At 37.4% G+C, this 18,974-nt stretch overlaps 1 protein-coding gene across 1 annotated transcript in view; it reads right to left on the bottom strand.

Moving 5' to 3' along the window:
- The window catches only part of LOC100376163 (uncharacterized), a 51,466-nt gene that overhangs the window by 11,804 nt on the left and 20,688 nt on the right, over positions 1–18,974 (bottom strand). The window contains exon 2 of the mRNA XM_006816203.3: positions 4,961–5,345. Within this exon, the coding sequence (XP_006816266.1) occupies positions 4,961–5,345 (385 nt within the window). The remainder of the gene's footprint in view (positions 1–4,960; positions 5,346–18,974) is intronic.

Raw genomic sequence — 18,974 nt, 5'->3', positions numbered from 1 at the left:
AAATGTTATGATTAGTACTTGAGATATCAGTGGAAAAGCCGAAAATTGATTAATCATTATGCAAATTAGGTAATTAATATAAACAGATTTTTACCCAAAACTAATGAAATCTGCGCATTAGATCAGAGCATCCATGTGCCAAGTTTCATCAAAATCCAATGAGTGGTTCTTCAAATATCAGTGGAACAGTCATGGAACAGCTTAAAATCAGTTAATTATCATGCAAATTAGGTATTTAATATTCATAGATTTTTACCAAAAACAAATCAAATCTGCGCATTAGTTCAGAGCATCCATGTGCCAAGTTTCATCAAAATCCAATGAGTGGTTCTTCATATATCAGTGGAACAGTCATGGAACAGCTAAAAATCAGCTAATTATCATGCAAATTAGGTAATTAATATTTATAGATTTTTACCAAAACCTAATCAACTCTGCGCATTATCCCAGAGCATCTATGTACCAAGTTTCACCAAAATTTGATTAGTGGTTCTTGAGATAACGGTGGAACAAAAAAAGTGACATACATACATACATACATACATACAGACATACGGACATACAGACATACAGACATACAGACATACAGACAGGGTAACTGCAAAGACTCCCTTTTGTGCTTCGCACACACGTGAGTCAAAAATGGCGCCGTTGGTGAAAAGAAAAATTAAAGCTCTTTACTGATTGGCCCATCAGAGAAAACCCAGCTAATCATGTTAATCGTTACATATTACTCCAAACACTTTACCCACTTCGGATTTTACTATTGCACTGATGAAAAATGTCGCGAACATTCCGCATTGGAGACACCGGGAGTTGCAGCCGACAACAATGACCCAACAGCGTGTTTACTTCCGGTGAATGAACAAGATTTGTTTTCTTTTGAATCAAATCACACACATGTTTGAGAAATAGTGGATCCCATGTCAGTCGCCAGTCAGTTATATTTTATCAATATCAAATAACACCCAATAAGATTGTGTCTTGAGTTATGTACCAAGTTTAAGATAAATTCTGTCAAAGTGTATCTGAGAAATGTGTATAATGTCAATGTTAATGTGATCAGGGTTCTCCCCAAGAGACAGAGTGCTGGACGGTATGAATATTCATGAGCTCATTAATATGCATGAACTAATTAATATCCAAAATGGCCACAGGGAATGAGTGTTTCTTTCAACAGAAGTCAAAATACTTGCGAGAAGACAGCCTGGTCATATGCAGTTATATTTATTATACAGTATGGAACATTACATTACAACACAACACAACACAGGATAAATAATACACAAACAAATCATCTTTGAAGACATGATGCATAACAAATTGAAGGCACAAAATAATTACAACAGTTATAATATGAAATCATATTACTATTTGTTGATGTTAAATCTTTTTTTAAAACTAATGTTTTATGAAGTCAGCCAAAATAAAATAATGTTTCAAAAAAGTACTATAACTTATTTTCTGTATTTTTGTTTTGAGAAAAATCAATAGCTACTGGAAGTTTTGTTTGTATTTTTTGTTTTGTTTACGTGACAATATAAAATATATATTGTCGCACAAACATTCGGTTCAATCAGAATATTTGATCCAAGAAAAACGCAACTAATTTATTTCCTCCACATATGATGCGAGTTGAAAGCATGGTCGTTTTACCCGGGTTTTTAAATCGTGATTTAAAGAAAATTCAACTTTAAATAGTGACATTCGTCAAAATATAAACATTCACATTTTTAATCAAGCATTCGTCTGGACTTCTTGGTGATCAACAATGTCTGCGATGGTACATCGGCTGTGCTGGTCGTTTACCGATCATGCATGGCTGCCTTTGTTCTGCTCGGCGGTGATGATGTTGCCGCTACAAGTCATGGCGATAACTTGGTTTTAACTATTGACCTTATGTTTTGACGAATGGTTTTACTGATATTGATTTTATATATTTGACGTCACCCTGGCAGTATAAATATGGGTACGGTAATCCACTTTTCTATGCGTTACCGCCATGCTAAGTAGGGTTCCACACTTACTAGCGTTGATTGCCACTGGGCGTCTCACGTCGCTAACTCGTTGAGTTGAGTTTCACGCCTATTGTTTTTTTTAATTGGTGACACAACCCAAGCTTATTGCCTTCTCAAACATTCTTTTGTCTCTCAGAGCGTTTGTTGCGTCCTGGACAAAAACAATAGTGCCGGGGTAGCCATGTGTGCCGGTCGCTAATTCTGAGTGCCGGACAGCGCCGTCCACCATGGGGACAACCCTGTGTGATAATGTAAAGTTGAATGAAATCAGCGAATGCATGCCTGCAAAATTGTTGATTTTTGAAATCAAGGTTCATATTGTCATTTTCTATTTAGTACTACAGTGCCAAAGTTACAACAGTTTAATTAACATAATAATGACTGTTATGTCCATAGTGACATGATCAGTTCATTTAAGTAGTCTATTACTGAACTTTCAGCTCATGAATATTCTTGCATAAATTTGTATATAGCACAGGGTTGCTTAGAGTTCTGTGGGGATACCAGTCTGGAAACCACCGGTTTGATTTTGATCAGCTCCCTAATACAGTTGTAAAGTTTTATTGTGATCAGTCACTGTATGTCAGAGACGAGGCTCCAGAACAGCATTCATCTATTTTGAATTTGATCTGAGACAAACAATATGGTCCTGTAATATATGTTAAATGTATGTACCAAAACAAACAAGTCATTGTTAATGACAGTTCCTATTGCCAAAGATAAAGTAATATGACCAAAAAATTGCAAGATGCAAGTCTGTGTTTTATCTGATCACAAATTGAATTGTTATGGACATGTATTGCTGAATGCAAAATTGGATATGCAAATCACTGGTCATGTGACCAGGTACATTGTCTCTGATGGTCAATATTTGAGAGTGAATAAGGGACTAACCTAGAACAGGTGTATAACGAGAAATGAAAACTATACATTTCATTTTTATCATATTTGTTCACGTTTTGTATCTAAACTCAAGTAAAGTGCAGTAACAACTGCCAGTCAGACATTTCGATCCAACTGGATGAATGGACAAATGGAGAATGAAATATAATATAAAACTATATAAAAATAACAAGTCATCTGAAGATGACACAGTCCCCCACTTGTCAGATGTAATTATATTTGGCTATGAATTATAAGGTTTGAATGTATATGTATAAAATTGGATAGGAAGATTAAGTTGAAAATCAAAAGTATGTTACTCAAAGTTAACAGCTAGGACATCTCTATTAAATTTGGTAAAATGTGCATCAATTCTAACAAAAATTCACAATCTATTGAATATGGAAATTCAATTGAGTCAATATTTAATAGCAAATATATGAACAAGCTATTAACAAAAATTTTTAATTAATTAATTAAATATTCAAATTAGCTCATTAATTAAGTTGAAAGTCAATATTGCATAGCACACATCTCATATTGACTCTCATATTGACAGATCAAGTAAGTCTGTACCAACTTTGGTCTCATTTGGACTATTAGTTTACAAGATAAACAAAAATTCAAAATTCATTAAATATGCAAATGAGCTTGTTAATTAAATTGAAACTCAATATTGAATAGCATATATTTTATATTGACAAATCAAGTCTCTGCCAAGTTTGGTCTGATTTGGACTATTAGTTCATAAGATATTAACAAGGATTCAAATTAATAATTAAATATGCAAATGAGCTCATTAATTGATTCCTTAAAAAAATAAATCAACGTGCATCTGTAGAGTGGTCACTCTGTCTTTGTACCGAGTCTCAGCAAAATCGGTCCAGGCATCTCCAAAACAACCCCCAAGAAACTGGATTTTACAGGATTTTGACATTCAAAAAGGCCACCATGCAGCCATATTTTATCAAATCAGGAAATAGATCCATGTGAATATGTATACCTCCTCACTGTGTCTTTGTACCTAGTATCATTGAAATCAGTCAAGGCATCTCCGAGAAATATAAATGGACAGACAAAAGCCATGATTAACAATCAAAATGGCTGCCAGTCGGCCATATTTGATCATTTCAAAAAAGTAAAACAATGTGCATCTGTATGGGTGGTCCCTTTGTCTTTGTAACAAGTCAACAACAATTGCTCAAGCCATCTCCGAGAAATGACAATGGACACACAAGGATCGAATTTGACTGAATTTTGGCATTAAAATGGTCGCCAGTCAGCCAAATTTGATAGAATTGGAAAATAAATTGACGTGCACATGTATGGTTGACCACTTTGTCTTTGTACCAAGTTTCAAGTAAATCGGTCCAGCCATCTGAGAAATCACTCCGGACTGACGAGGACGAAACTACAAGCCCCCTCCCAGACTTTGTCCGGGTGGGGGTTAATAAAAGCTGTAAATGTATATCTAAGATCTGGGAATGGAAGAAATGCTTGATTGTGTTGGAACATTAAAATGATTCTCAAGCTGGTAGTTATCAAGAAGTTAATAATAAAATGTTGACAGACGATAACATTTATCAGGACAGGTCTCATTTGTTATTATTCATTTTTTAAACACTTTTAAATCAATCAATGTAATAACTGTACCAAACACAATGTTTAGTGGTAAAAGCAAATGGTGTGATTACACATCAACCAAGACTTTTCTGTTCAATTGGGATTCTTGCTGCATTACACAAGTGGCTCTATACAGGGCCTTTTTTAACACTTTTACCCTTAATTTCTCAGCTGGCAGTGTGTAAATTTCATTGGTGGTTTATCTAAGCAAATTTAGTTACAAGGATAATCACAAAGGAAAATTGTTTTAAAGGTAAACAATAGTGTTCCCAGGGACTGACACCTTTTCCCTTTAAACTATAAGAGAGAAGTTCTTGGGGGTTCATGGAAATTGTCTTGGTGTCCTTTGAAAAATACACATTTTCTTTATACTATTCTTATAGCCTAATTTAATTTTATCAAATTTTGCCTTGAAAATGAGTGTTCTCTCGACTTACCTCGTTGTTTGACACCACGGCCTGGAGGGCATTTCTTGTGCTGCTTACAATAGTGAACATGCCAATAATATCCATCTTGACATGCCTTACATTGAGTGTCATCAGTTGCAGTACACATAGCAGACATCTCATCTGGACACTCAGTACACTTGAAACATTTATCAAGTCCACTGGAATGAGGCATAAAAGATTCTGTTGGACATTTTGCACACGTAGTATCATTTGTGTTTAGAAAACAAGGTTCCTGTACATAGTATCCTGGTGGGCATTTTACGCATCGACGATGATGTCCAGTACTCGGATCTTGATATCTATATGTCTGGTGCACATCAAAAGATCGGACATTTTCTAAATTATTTCCAGTGACAAGACAGCAACACAAAACCTTTAAAAAGAAAATAACAAAATTTAAATGCAATGTCAGTGATTTGAATTTAATGTGTTGGACATAACATTGATATCAATACTAAATTTGAATTGCACATAAGCTGCATGTCTAACTGGAATGATTTTGTAGGATCCCCCCTCCCCCCCGAGTCAAAATGAAATTTCCCAAAATCAAGACAGCTTAGTGACTGCTGGGAAAGTCAGACTTTTAAAAAAATTAAAATGCATGTGACTGTATAAGCCAAAATATTGTGGCCTCTGAAATTTAGTTTGTATTTACACATAATTTGTTTATAAAATGTGAATTTCATTTTACCATAACTATATCAAGAAGTTTTTTTAAGATCACTGTGCCAATGTATGGCGGCACAAGTCAATTAGCATAACTAGTTGTGTCACAACAAATCTTTATGGATCAGTGGTACTTCATGTCGGTTTAGAGGACACATTGTACATGATGTAGAAGATAATTTTGTGTCATGTGATGGCATTTAACTTCCTTGTTTCTATGGCAACAAATTGGTACAACTACTACCTTTTATCTAAAATCTATTAGCATGAATAATAAGATTAATGTCTATCATTGACTTCATCTCTTTCTACTGAATCCAGAAGATTATCAATCGTCATAGTGATGTCCAAACTGACTGTTAATTGATGAGAGCTACATGTAGGAACTATTGTAATTAGGTCAGAAAAAAAAGAATCCAATGGATTTTAATCAGCTTAGCAAGCACAGCACTTTCTTTATTTCCTGCATTTATCTTCTGTAAAGATAATCAAAATCCCATAATTTATTTATGACAGCCTTCTGTCGCACTGTACGCGGCCGCTGGGCTGTCGCACTGTACGCGGCCGCTGGGCTGTCGCACTGTACGCGGCCGCTGGCTGTCGCACTGTACGCGGCCGCTGGCTGTCGCACTGTACGCGGCCGCCGCACTGTACGCGGCCGCTGGCTGTCGCACTGTACGCGGCCGCTGGCTGTCGCACTGTACGCGGCCGCTGGCTGTCGCACTGTACGCGGCCGCTGGCTGTCGCACTGTACGCGGCCGCTGGCTGTCGCACTGTACGCGGCCGCTGGCTGTCGCACTGTACGCGGCCGCTGGCTGTCGCACTGTACGCGGCCGCTGGCTGTCGCACTGTACGCGGCCGCTGGCTGTCGCACTGTACGCGGCCGCTGGCTGTCGCACTGTACGCGGCCGCTGGCTGTCGCACTGTACGCGGCCGCTGGCTGTCGCACTGTACGCGGCCGCTGGCTGTCGCACTGTACGCGGCCGCTGGCTGTCGCACTGTACGCGGCCGCTGGCTGTCGCACTGTACGCGGCCGCTGGCTGTCGCACTGTACGCGGCCGCTGGCTGTCGCACTGTACGCGGCCGCTGGCTGTCGCACTGTACGCGGCCGCTGGCTGTCGCACTGTACGCGACCGCTGGCTGTCGCACTGTACGCGACCGCTGGCTGTCGCACTGTACGCGACCGCTGGCTGTCGCACTGTACACGACCGCTGGCTGTCGCACTGTACACGACCGCTGGCTGTCGCACTGTACACGACCGCTGGCTGTCGCACTGTACACGACCACTGGCTGTCGCACTGTACACGACCACTGGCTGTCGCACTGTACACGACCACTGGCTGTCGCACTGTACACGACCGCTGGCTGTCGCACTGTACACGACCGCTGGCTGTCGCACTGTACACGACCGCTGGCTGTCGCACTGTACACGACCGCTGGCTGTCGCACTGTACACGACCGCTGGCTGTCGCACTGTACACGACCGCTGGCTGTCGCACTGTACACGACCGCTGGCTGTCACACTTTACACGACCACTGGTTTTCACACTGTACACGACCACTGGCTGTCGCACTGTACACGACCACTGGTTGTCGCACTGTACACGACCACTGGTTGTCGCACTGTACACGACCACTGGCTGTCGCACTGTACATGACCACTGGCTGTCGCACTGTACACGACCGCTGGCTGTCGCACTGTACACGACCGCTGGCTGTCGCACTGTACACGACCGCTGGCTGTCACACTGTACACGACCGCTGGCTGTCACACTTTACACGACCGCTGGCTGTCACACTGTACACGACCACTGGTTGTCACACTGTACACGACCACTGGTTGTCACACTGTACATGACCACTGGTTGTCACACTACACGACCGCTGGCTGTCGCACTGTACACGACCACTGGTTGTCGCACTGTACACGACTACTCAATACACGACTGTGTGAATACCTTTCTGCAATAGTGCTCCTGATACAATTCTGTACACACAGACATCAATAATGATGTCTTTGAATACACGAATTTTGATCAATAAAAAATCCCCCGAATGAATTTATCAAGAAAACTAACGTGAGATTTTTTTAATAATTTCTTTAAACTTTATTTTGTGAGGTAATTCTTTACGAGCTTGAAATGTATTCTTCCACTTTTTTGACTTAGTAAAATTTACCCTCTCAAGGAAGATATTAGCAATCCTATGTTGTGTGCATGTGTAATTTTCAACAAGATTCTGATATTTCAAATTTGAATGATGAATTCCATAACTGTAACTGACATCAAAAAGACAGAGGCCAACATACAAGCCCCTTCCTTCTCCTCTCATTAAACAAACTACTAATTACACACTAATACATTTATGTACATTTAAGTAGATATCATGAACACATGCCATTACTGAACATCAATGAAAATTGGGGTCAAGGAGAAACAAGAGTCCAAATAAGTGAAAACAATTCTTTTCACATTTTTTCTCTATTTTGACATGGAAGTTTCTCTTCATGTTTTGGAATCAACATACAGTGACATTTGGTGTATGTTAACACAGAAATATGATCAAATAAAATAAACAGTGTTACTGGCAACATTAAAAATAAACAAATCATGACATGATTCAAATTCATTTTTAGCAGACTGGACTTTTCTAGTCATAGGCCCAGGGAACTCAACATGTAAAATTAGGGAAAGTAAGGGATAGGAGTTATACCCAAGAACCTCCTCGTAAAAAATGAAAGCTTTAATCACTAGTTGACTTTGTTGACAATCAATCAATATTTTCCATGGGCAAGGCTGTATTCACTTAAAACATGGTTGGATGCAGGGACAACAGCTGATTGGTAAGGGAAGTAAAGGCAAGTACTCGCTTTGCATTGGAATGAATGGTACAGATGAGTTTATATGATTGTTTAGTTATATCACCACTGTACATGCAGGGCTCGAAATTAGCGATGGCCCTGCGTCCACAGACTACCAGTTTCTTTCTTGGGGCTATCACTTTTCAAATTTGGTAGCCCAACTGGGCTTCCAAAAATCTGGGATGAGACAGTGTTTACTCTAGGACACGTGATTTCCCGCCTACTACAGCAGTCACTAATTATTTTGCGCGTCCAATTTTTGATTATCACTCAGTAGTGATTATATTAACATATAAAATCAAAGAAAGTTTAGAAAGAACTCCCGTGTGCCGAGAGTAATGGAGACACATTAAAAATTAATTCAAAATTACTTGAACTTGAGATATTGATGGAAATGCAGAAAACTAATTATGCAAATAAGGTAACTAATGTGAACAGATTTAAGTGTAAAACTAATAAAGGTCTGCACAATGTAAAAGTAATAAGATCTGCGCAATGTAATATCTATATACCAAGTTTCATTGAAAAGTGATTAGAACCAAAAAATTATTAATTATTATGCTAATTAGAGAATATGGTGTATAGTCCTAGGTTCATTGGAATGTGATGAGTACTCTTTAAAAGTTTCTTAAAATCCAATGAGTGGCTCTTCAGATATCAGTGGAACAGGCATACAACAGCAACAACTTAACTAATTATGCAAATTAGGTAATTAATATGCACAATTATTTATCCCAAAATTAATCAGGTCTCTGCATAGTCCTAGAAGATCTATGTCGCAAGTCTCATTGAAATGTGATGATTAGTACTCGAGATATCAGGTGAAACACTGAAAATTACCTAATTATGCTAATAAGGTGATTAATATGCACAAATATTTATCCAAAAACTAATTAGGTCTCCGCACAGTCCTCAAGTCACTATGTACCAAGTTTCATTGCAATGTGATCATTACTACTTAAAATATCAAAAGCTGAAAATTAATTAATTATGTTGTCATGAATGTAAGCTGACATGTTTCGTTCTAATTTTGAAGCGACGTGCACAGGAACGCGAGAGAAGACTGGACCAACTTATTTGGATGCACAGAAACAGTATACAACGGCGTAACAGAATACAGAGTTTTATTAATGCATGTCGTAGACAGCGATCCAAATTTATTTTGTCTACGATTGGTGCTGCTGTACGTTCTACTGCAGCAACCCGATCAGTGTGGAAGCGTGTACACTGAGCTTGGTTGCCATTTTGGGAATGAGAAAGTTGGATACATGTATATTTGATCACGTGCATAATGTTCACACCCAAAGGTCGCCGCTGAAGGCGCTTAGCCCTACGCTAAGCGTACACACACACTTCGTTAGCCCGTGCTAAAGGTCTAGACCGCGTCTTAAATTTGGATCAGATTTAACCCGTACTTAGCATTCCTTAGCCCGTGCTAAGCGTTCACGCACGTTTGCTTAGCACGGGCTAAGGAATTTGACCTCTTAGCCCGTGCTAAGGAGCTGTGCGTGAACGCAACTATTGTGAGTTGTATTAAAATTCCATTATTAATTGTTCAGAATTGATGTTTTAGGTGGGTGGGGTAAAAAAAAATATTCATTTTGCTTTTCTGAGACAATTTATAACTTGTTAAACATATAATGCGATGTGCACTTGTAAACAATTATTACCTGTCCCTGTACCAACTTTGAACAAAACTGGAAGACACATATCTGAGAAAAAGCTGGTAACAGCTAGAAAAAGCTTCTTTTTTTTTTTTTTAAATTTTTGAGGAAAAAAATGGCCTCCAAGTCGTAAAAATTTATTCAATCAAACAGGTCATGAATGACACTGCCTTCACTTGTTGTCATTTGAAAGTTGCAACATATAATTTGTCCAGTTTTTGGCATGGACATAAATTGGCAAACATGATTTCTATGGCATTTTCAAGTTTGTAGCACTCTCCATCCTGGTCTCAGGAAGAACACCAGAGAGCAACAAACAAGTACAACAGGTAAAATGACATGTAAGTATGCAAATCACATCTGCAAATATGTTGAAGAGTGAGTCTGTGTTGGGTCTGTTTGGATAAACTTCCTTGTACAACTGTATTCCTAATACAAGGACACTCAATCACAGAACTGTTCCAGCGAAAAACTTCTGATATTTTAGACAGTAACAGGGCAATGATACTGTTTGTCATACAAGTACTACCCGGTAGCACCAGATGAGACACTGAGAAACTGCAATGATCCTTGGTGTACAGAACCTGAGACAACTTTACTTCATGTACAGGTCTACATGTAGTTTGTGGCCCTGAATTAGTTTCAATATCTCTAAATAAAGACAAGAGTACTTCTCATATGGCAATGATACAAATAAAGTGCAAGAATCCATAAAAATATTATCACGTTTATATTATCATGAAATTTAACTTTTATGTACAGAGAAACACATTTATGCTTTGGTTGACAGCACTTCTCAAAGTAAAAAAAAAGAGGACCTGCAAAACTTTATACAATTGTCAGACATGCAGCGAATAGTATGCTTTTGTAATATATGCAGTTCCAGTGGCTTTGTTTTCTGAAAAAAATATATTCTGGCTCTGCACCTGAAAAAAACAAAAAAAAAACATTTACCCGGTAGTCAAAAGTAAGCAGAAGTTGTAGCATATGTGCTCCTATTAGCTGTTAAATTTAATTAAAAAAGATATTTGTGCATCGTCTTTTCAGTACGAAAACATATTACCGGATTCGGCTGATACCCTGCCCTGGGCGATCTTATGGAAGAGTAGATTTTTTTTTAGAAAAATGTGGATCAAAAGATCGCTCGGGCGATGTTTTGGCAGATATTACGAAGCCCATATTGTCTAGAAAAATAACCCTGCATTGATAAAAATAGTCTCAGAAAATGTTTAGAAAAAATAATGTTTCGCTCTGACCAAATATAATCATGCGAAGTATAAATTCAAAGTGTTTTATAATACATTGGTGAGAGGTTGCATTTTACGTGAACAAGAACATGCACTAAGAAGGAAATGCAAGCCAAAGTCGAAACGGGGTGCATCATAGACATGACACAACTTGCGCTGCGACAACTGAGTGATCAGCGACATCATTTTGGGACGCAATTGAACTTCAAGTACTTCTTTTCGAAACTTGCTGAGCGGCGATGCTGACATCAAGTGTGTGTTGACCGATGTTTGACCCCAAGTCACGCACTGAACTGGCGCATTACCTTAGCAACCTTTTTCTTTCGTGGCCCGCGCGTCAATCTAGTAAAATTGTTATTATATCCGACGGTACTGTAATTACGCAACTTGTATGCAACTCTGTACTGGCTTTGAATATATCAACATCGTTTATTTAGTTCACTGCTTTTCTAATTACGCCAATTTGTTTACAATATTGCACGGGCTCTAAATATTTCAACTGTGTAATGCATTTCTTTCATGATAATTACTAGTACGCAAAGTTATTTTTTACTATTGTTAGGATGCTGACCCGGGGTATTGGGTCTGTGATATATTTCAATATTACCGACTTGATAATGCGTTGAATTCGTAATAATTACGCAAACATAAACATGGGCGCATTTAAATCATTAAAAAGGAAAGTAGTCAGGTGTCTACGAAAAGTCAAGAAAATATTTTAAATATTTTATTCGAAATGAAGTGAACATGTAATATAAACCGTAACATGCGTCAAGTTAAATTTTACTATAATATAATAAACTCTGGATCTGGACAGCGCACTTCGATCGCAATATTCACATACATTTAGTCTGAACTCTAATAACCACGCGGCATTGGGCAAGGACCTCCAGGGTTCATGACCGATATTTAAATTCGGGCCATCCAGCTTGACGCAAATCATTATAGTTACTTTTCATTTATTCACAAAATCTTTCAACTCTCACAAATACCACGAACACGAAGAGTTAACTGGGGTTAACTGAAAGGGAACGTCTTTTGGACAAAAAACACGTCAATACAAGATTATATGTGCAAGGTTAGATTTTTAGAACGTACATGACCACTTAACTCTGTGTGCATGTGAAACGCAGGAGACATTTTAGTTTGCCCATTTCTTGTTTACCGATCTTGAACTTTTTGTCTGGAATGCGCTACAGACAAAGATTAAACTTTACTGGTAACAACCAAGAGGCTTGAACCAGGAAGGCTTGGCTATTTTAAACTTTGTAAATAACATTCTTTTCAAGTGTAGACTTTATTCGAGTCTAATAAACGCAAGTGAAATGTATTTTAACGAGTAATAATACGCAACAACAATTCGTATACAGCATTGGTTTTATTGGAGTTTTATGCTTTTCGACTTCATAGTGAATTATTGTTAGCATCATATTTGAAATAACGCGCTCGATACAAGATGTCGGACAGGAAAATTGGGTCTGTAAAAATGTTTGTAGGTTCAGTCAGGCAATGTGTGGACCAAAACATCGCCCACTATTTGAAACATCGCCCATGGGCTGGGTTTAGGATGAGCGGGGTATCAGCAGAATCCGGTAGTTAATATATTTATACCAGCCAGAAAAAAATTGCATTAGGAATATAAATGGACAACAATTGATGCATGTCTAGCAATATACTGTTTGAAAGGCCGCAAGATGTAATGAAATAGCAAACCAATCACTACTCGAGTCGGACTGGCTGGGAAACTGCACAATACATACAAAAATGTATGCAAATGATATATGAGCAGCTCCACCAAATTTAAAAATATTCTTTCCATAGTTATGACTCTAATGTGAATGTGATTTTCTACTCCTTAGCAATACTAGCTTGTGTATTGTATTGTATTGTACTGTATCATGCAAGTTTATTGTGATTCTAAATGTGTTTGTACCGTTAAAATCCTATTATAAACCGCATACCTAATAGTAACCGCACCACTGATTTCGGCTTCAGTGTTAAAGAGTTCTCAACAAAAATTGAAAACGTGAAAAGTACCTATTACTAACCGCATCCCCAATTCAACAAGACCGTGACTGACTTTGTTTCAACCAGCTGGTACATTGTTCCCAATCCTATTCATTTGTTTCGACAACGTGCCTGAAAATATTCACAACTTTCTATTGTTCAGTAGTGTTAGGATGTCAAACACCCAGTGAAACTGCTTTTGTTCTTGCGACAACTTTTGTCAATACTCCTTATGAATATGTCTGCGTGTCGCAAGTTTTCAACAATGAGCTGTTATCACCAAAAAACTGTTAAATGCTTTTTCAATGCTCAGTTTATCTTTCAAAAACAACTAATTTCTTGATTTAAGAAAAACGTCATGTCGTTTTCCCATGGAAATCAAAGCCAAAAGATCGCACGACATTATCGATAAATCTCTTCCGGGTTTCGTGCACCATGAAGTCGGTGACCTGTCATTAACATATTTAAATGAACCAAGGTAATTTGAACACGTGGCCACCATCCAGCATTTTGATTGGTTAATTAGCGACTTGACCTATCTGGTCAAGTAACGTCTCGTGTGCATTCAAACTACATGGCGGATGTCTAATCGCATCGATCGTTTACATGTGACCGAAATAATTCGCTTACGATGAAACTAAGTTGAATTTTACTCGCATTTGATAACAATTCAACGAATTTATTTTTTGTACGTTAATATAATCACCACTGAGTACTAATCAACAATTGCAACACTTTGAAAACAAGTAAGCTGCCGTACCGTGATCATTTGCTACTAACAAAAAAATAATGCATATTAAATATAGTGAATATTTTTTGTTGTCATGTGAACAGTTTTTTTGATTGACTGTAATTTTCCAACATTTCATGACGCCCATTGTAGAACCAAATTATGGCCTTTCACTCCTCCTTGACGCTTATTTAAAAGATTATACGGCATCTTGCTTTTCGCCAGCCACGAAGGTCACATTAGTAGATGAACTTGATCGATACTGCCGACCAATCCGTGCATTTTTTATCGACGCACGACGGCATGCAAATCGAGAAAAGTATTGTCCTTGCAACAATTTATAATATTATCCATGCACACGAGGCATGTTTATTGACCAGATAGGTCAAGTCGCTAGTCAACCAATCAAAATGCTGGATGGTGCCCATGTGCTCAAATTACCATAAATGGTGAAAGCAACACAGAAGCTATTTACCGATGTTTTAGTGCGATCTTTTGGCTTCGTTTTTCATGTGGAAAAAGGCATGATTTTTTTTTAATCTACCCGATTTAGAAAAATGAATAAACGTACCGTCCCAAATAAGAATGTACTGGGTGGAATTTTTCAGGGAAAAAAATAAACGTACTGGTACGTTTATTTGACGTTTATTTTGGACAAATAGCGTTCTGGGCAAGCTCTCTGAGTAGCGACATATTTTTAACTTCGCATTGGCGTGATCAGTGGATTACGTAAATAAACCAACACTTTCAATGAGTACATGCCGACCCAACTAAACTTGAGGACAATAGCTGTGGAAATCATAATGTAAATGTTGCGGAAATCAAGCATGGCGATAATGATTTTGAGCGAGGCAGAGTCTGGCAAGCGTCTCAGAGCAACATTGCGCCGACACCACCACGACGTTTGAATCCCGGAGAGAGCACTGCAAACCTCTTAAATCACGAGGTAAAGGCAGTTTTTCTGGCGAAACTCTCGCCAGGTTAGCAATAGTTTCTCACGATCACCAAACCCAGGACACAAACGATAATACAAAGTGTATAAATACCATAACAAGCACAATTTCTTACCTTTGAAATTGACGAGACACAATTTTGTCCATATAAGCGTTGCGCAAATAAAGATACAATTCCGGGATACAATATCCTCACACAAAAATGACTGTGATTTCCACCGAGACGAGAACTGCGTATGCGTCATCAAAACTCGGATTAAACTCTGGTAATTTCGGGAAAAGTCGGATTTTCCCGCAGTTTTGAAGAAAAAATGTTAAAAATCAAAGAAAAACACAGTGAAACTTTGAAGAATAGAAAAAATAACTTGATGTGCATAATAGCACCATCAATTCCTGTCTCTGTACCAACTCTGAACTGAATTGGATCACACATGTGTGAGAAAAAGCTGGTAACGTGAAAATGTGCACACACGGATGCACAGACACGACCCAAATTAATACCTCCCGCCCGGATCACAGATCCGGCGGGGGCTAAAAATGACAAATATTGTCATTAAATGAAACAATCTGATGGAAATCCACCCAAGGAACCTGCAATTGAGCTGGTAATTTTCAAAGAGCTAAACATTTTTTCATCCAAAATGACAAAACAAATCTCAGAATCAGTTATGGTACCCAGATACATGTACCAAATGAGCTGGTAGTTTTTAAGTCAAAGATGGAATGGTTGACAGATTCTGCTGTCACCCCGATTAACTAAAAAATCAAAGAAAGCTTAGAAAGAACTCCCGTGTGCTGAGAGTATTGAAGACACATTAAAAATTAATTCAAAGTTACTTGTACATGAGATATTGATGGAAAAGCTGAAAACTAATTATGTAAATCAGGTAACTAATATGAACAGAACAGAACAAAAAAATTATGAATTATTATGCTAATTAGAGAATTAATATGAACAAATTTTAACCCAAAATTAATCAGGCCTGTCTATTGTTCTAGAGCATTTATGTACCAAATTTTATTCAAATGTGATGATCAGTAATTGAGATATCAGTGTTAATTAATTATGTTAATTAGGAGATTAATAAGCATAAATATTTACCAAAAACTAATTGGGTTTCTGCATAGTTCTCTTTAAAAGTTTCATTAAAATCCAATTTGTGGTTCTTTATACATCAGTGGAACATTATGCAAATTAGGTAATTAATGTCCAATTAAAACTAATCAGGTCTGCATAATCCTAGAAGATCTATGTAGCAAGTCTCATTGAAATATGATGATTACTACTTGATATATCAAAAGCTGAAAATTAATTAATTATGCAAATTAGGTAATTAATATATACTGATATTACCCTAAAAACTATCAGGTCTGTGCAGTGTCCTATGACATCTATGTACCAAATTTCATTGAAATGTGATGATTACTACTTGAAATATCAAAAGCTGAAAATTAATTAATTATGCAAATTAGGTAATTAATATGTACTCATATTACTCTAAAAACTATCAGATCTGTGCAGTGTCCTATGACATCTATGTACCAAGTTTTATTGAAATGCGATGATTAGTACTTGAGATATCAGTGGAAAAGCCGAAAATTTATTAATCATTATGCAAATTAGGTAATTAATATTGCAGATTTTTACCCAAAACTAATCAAATCTGTGCATTAGTTTGGAGCATCTGTGTGCCAAGTTTCATCAAAATCCAATGAGTGGTTCTTTAGATATCAGTGAAAAAGTCATGGAACAGCTAAAAATCAGCTGAGTATCATGCAAATTAGGTAATTAATATGCATGGATTTTTACCAAAACCTAATCAAATCTGCGCATTGGCCCAAAGCATCTATGCACCAAGTTTCATCAAAAAATGGTGTATGGTTCTTGAGATATCAGTGGAACAGACGGACACACACACACACATACATACATACATACATACATACAGACACACTAACTGCAAAGACTCCCTTTTTTTGCTTCGCACACGGGAGTCAAAAATAGTTTGATAAACCTTTCAATGAGCTACTAGAATTCCAAATATTAGTTTCATCTTTGATGAAATGATGATCCTTAAAGTTAGGATTGATAATTGTTTGAACCCAGAAAAATCAATGTGACAAAAATTCTGTGGAAATCTGTAAAATCCTTTTGCTGGTCTCTTTTGTAATGTGACCAGGTCCAGTCAACTGAAAATCCTGGAATTTTATCACCTAATAATATAGCACATATAGCTGGGAAAATTTGAAAATGCCAATAAGTTTTAAAATGTGCTTTTATTAGATTAGAAATTGTTACAACTGCAAATACTAAAAAGGTATTATATTTTTCGAGATTAATTATAATCATTTGCAGCTACAATTGTTTTCCATTTACAGGTTTGGCAGCCTGACGTTTAGGGTGTGGATATTAACCAGACGGATATACTGCATACGATACATGAATACACAGTTAATGCGACATATTATTTGTACATAGCTGTCCTGTCAATTAGCTACAAGATGAGTTACAAGGAAAACTACAGAATCAGCAAATAACAAGGCAAGGTACCATCTTTGATCCTTGTGAGCCTTGGGACATGCATGGTATGTTCACCTAGAATGCAGTTACATACATGTATACTGAATATATAGTTACAGATTAAATCCTCAAATGAATAGATGAAAAAGAATAGAACAGGGCAAAGGTGCCAACAAACTGTGATGAAACCATAAAAATCCATTAAAACTAAAATTACGGTAGAGAAGTATCGACTCAATTTCTCCAAAGAAATCTTGATTTATAACACAGGACACAGATATAAATTGAAATGGCCAATATAAAATCCAATTCAATGCTTCACCTGTGGCAATGAGTAAGTAGACTGTACAATCAATTCAACCCAGTGAACTGAAAAATCTGACAAAGAAGAGACATCAACATGCAGTAATGCAGTCTTGTTATTTAAGAGTATTCCCAAAGTATGCATGGAATGTGTGAATATTTACTGACAACATAAATTCTAGGCCAAATAAAAACAAGCAGCCTCTTGGCTGAGATAACTCCACTGTTAGTGTTAGCAATGCACATTTAAATTAAAGAATTGAAGATATCATTAGAAAATGGACAAATCTGAGAGAGGTCCACCTGTAGTACCTATATGTATAGTATCAAAGCAATCAGACTTGCGTTTTTTAACAAGAAGTCGAAAATATCACTATTTACCAAAAATGACAAAAATATTCATTAAAGTTGGAGAATTGAAGATATCACAAAATGAACAAATCTAAGTGAGGTCTACCCAAGGTACATAATACAATAAGAATTGTAGTTCTCAAGAAGAAGTCGAATAAATAAAAAGTTGACACAGACGACGATGGACAATCACTCATATGATAAGCTCTGCTCGACAAAGTCAAGAGCGGGGCTAAAAAAAATAATGTGTTTCCAGAAACCCAACTTTTCCTAGAATTTTCAGGCTGATCCTGTCTCTTTTCATGATCAAAATGGACAAGCAACCATACAAAATAGCTCCACTGTCCTACAAGAACATTGTGGTAGCCAAGTCAAGCAACGCACACCAATAAGACAAAACTAAGTTAACCCACAAAAAGGTAGTTTGATTCTGGATGTTGTGAACATGTCAACTTAACTTCATCAAACATCATCAATTTTCCAAAAAAATTATGTTCAACAAGAATTCAAAAATATTATTTTCATTTTTTTTTTACAAAAAATGGCATAAATAACCTCACCTCACCGTACAGTACAGTAGACTGTCACCGTACCGTACCGTACAGTACAGTACAGTAGACTGTCACCGTACCGTACCGTACAGTACAGTACAGTACAGTACAGTAGACTGTCACCGTACCGTACCGTACCGTACAGTACA

This window comes from Saccoglossus kowalevskii, chromosome 15, assembly GCF_978046115.1.
Source record: "Saccoglossus kowalevskii chromosome 15, keSacKowa6.1, whole genome shotgun sequence".
Lineage (NCBI taxonomy): Eukaryota > Metazoa > Hemichordata > Enteropneusta > Harrimaniidae > Saccoglossus > Saccoglossus kowalevskii.
This window is presented reverse-complemented; position numbering and strand designations above follow the sequence as displayed.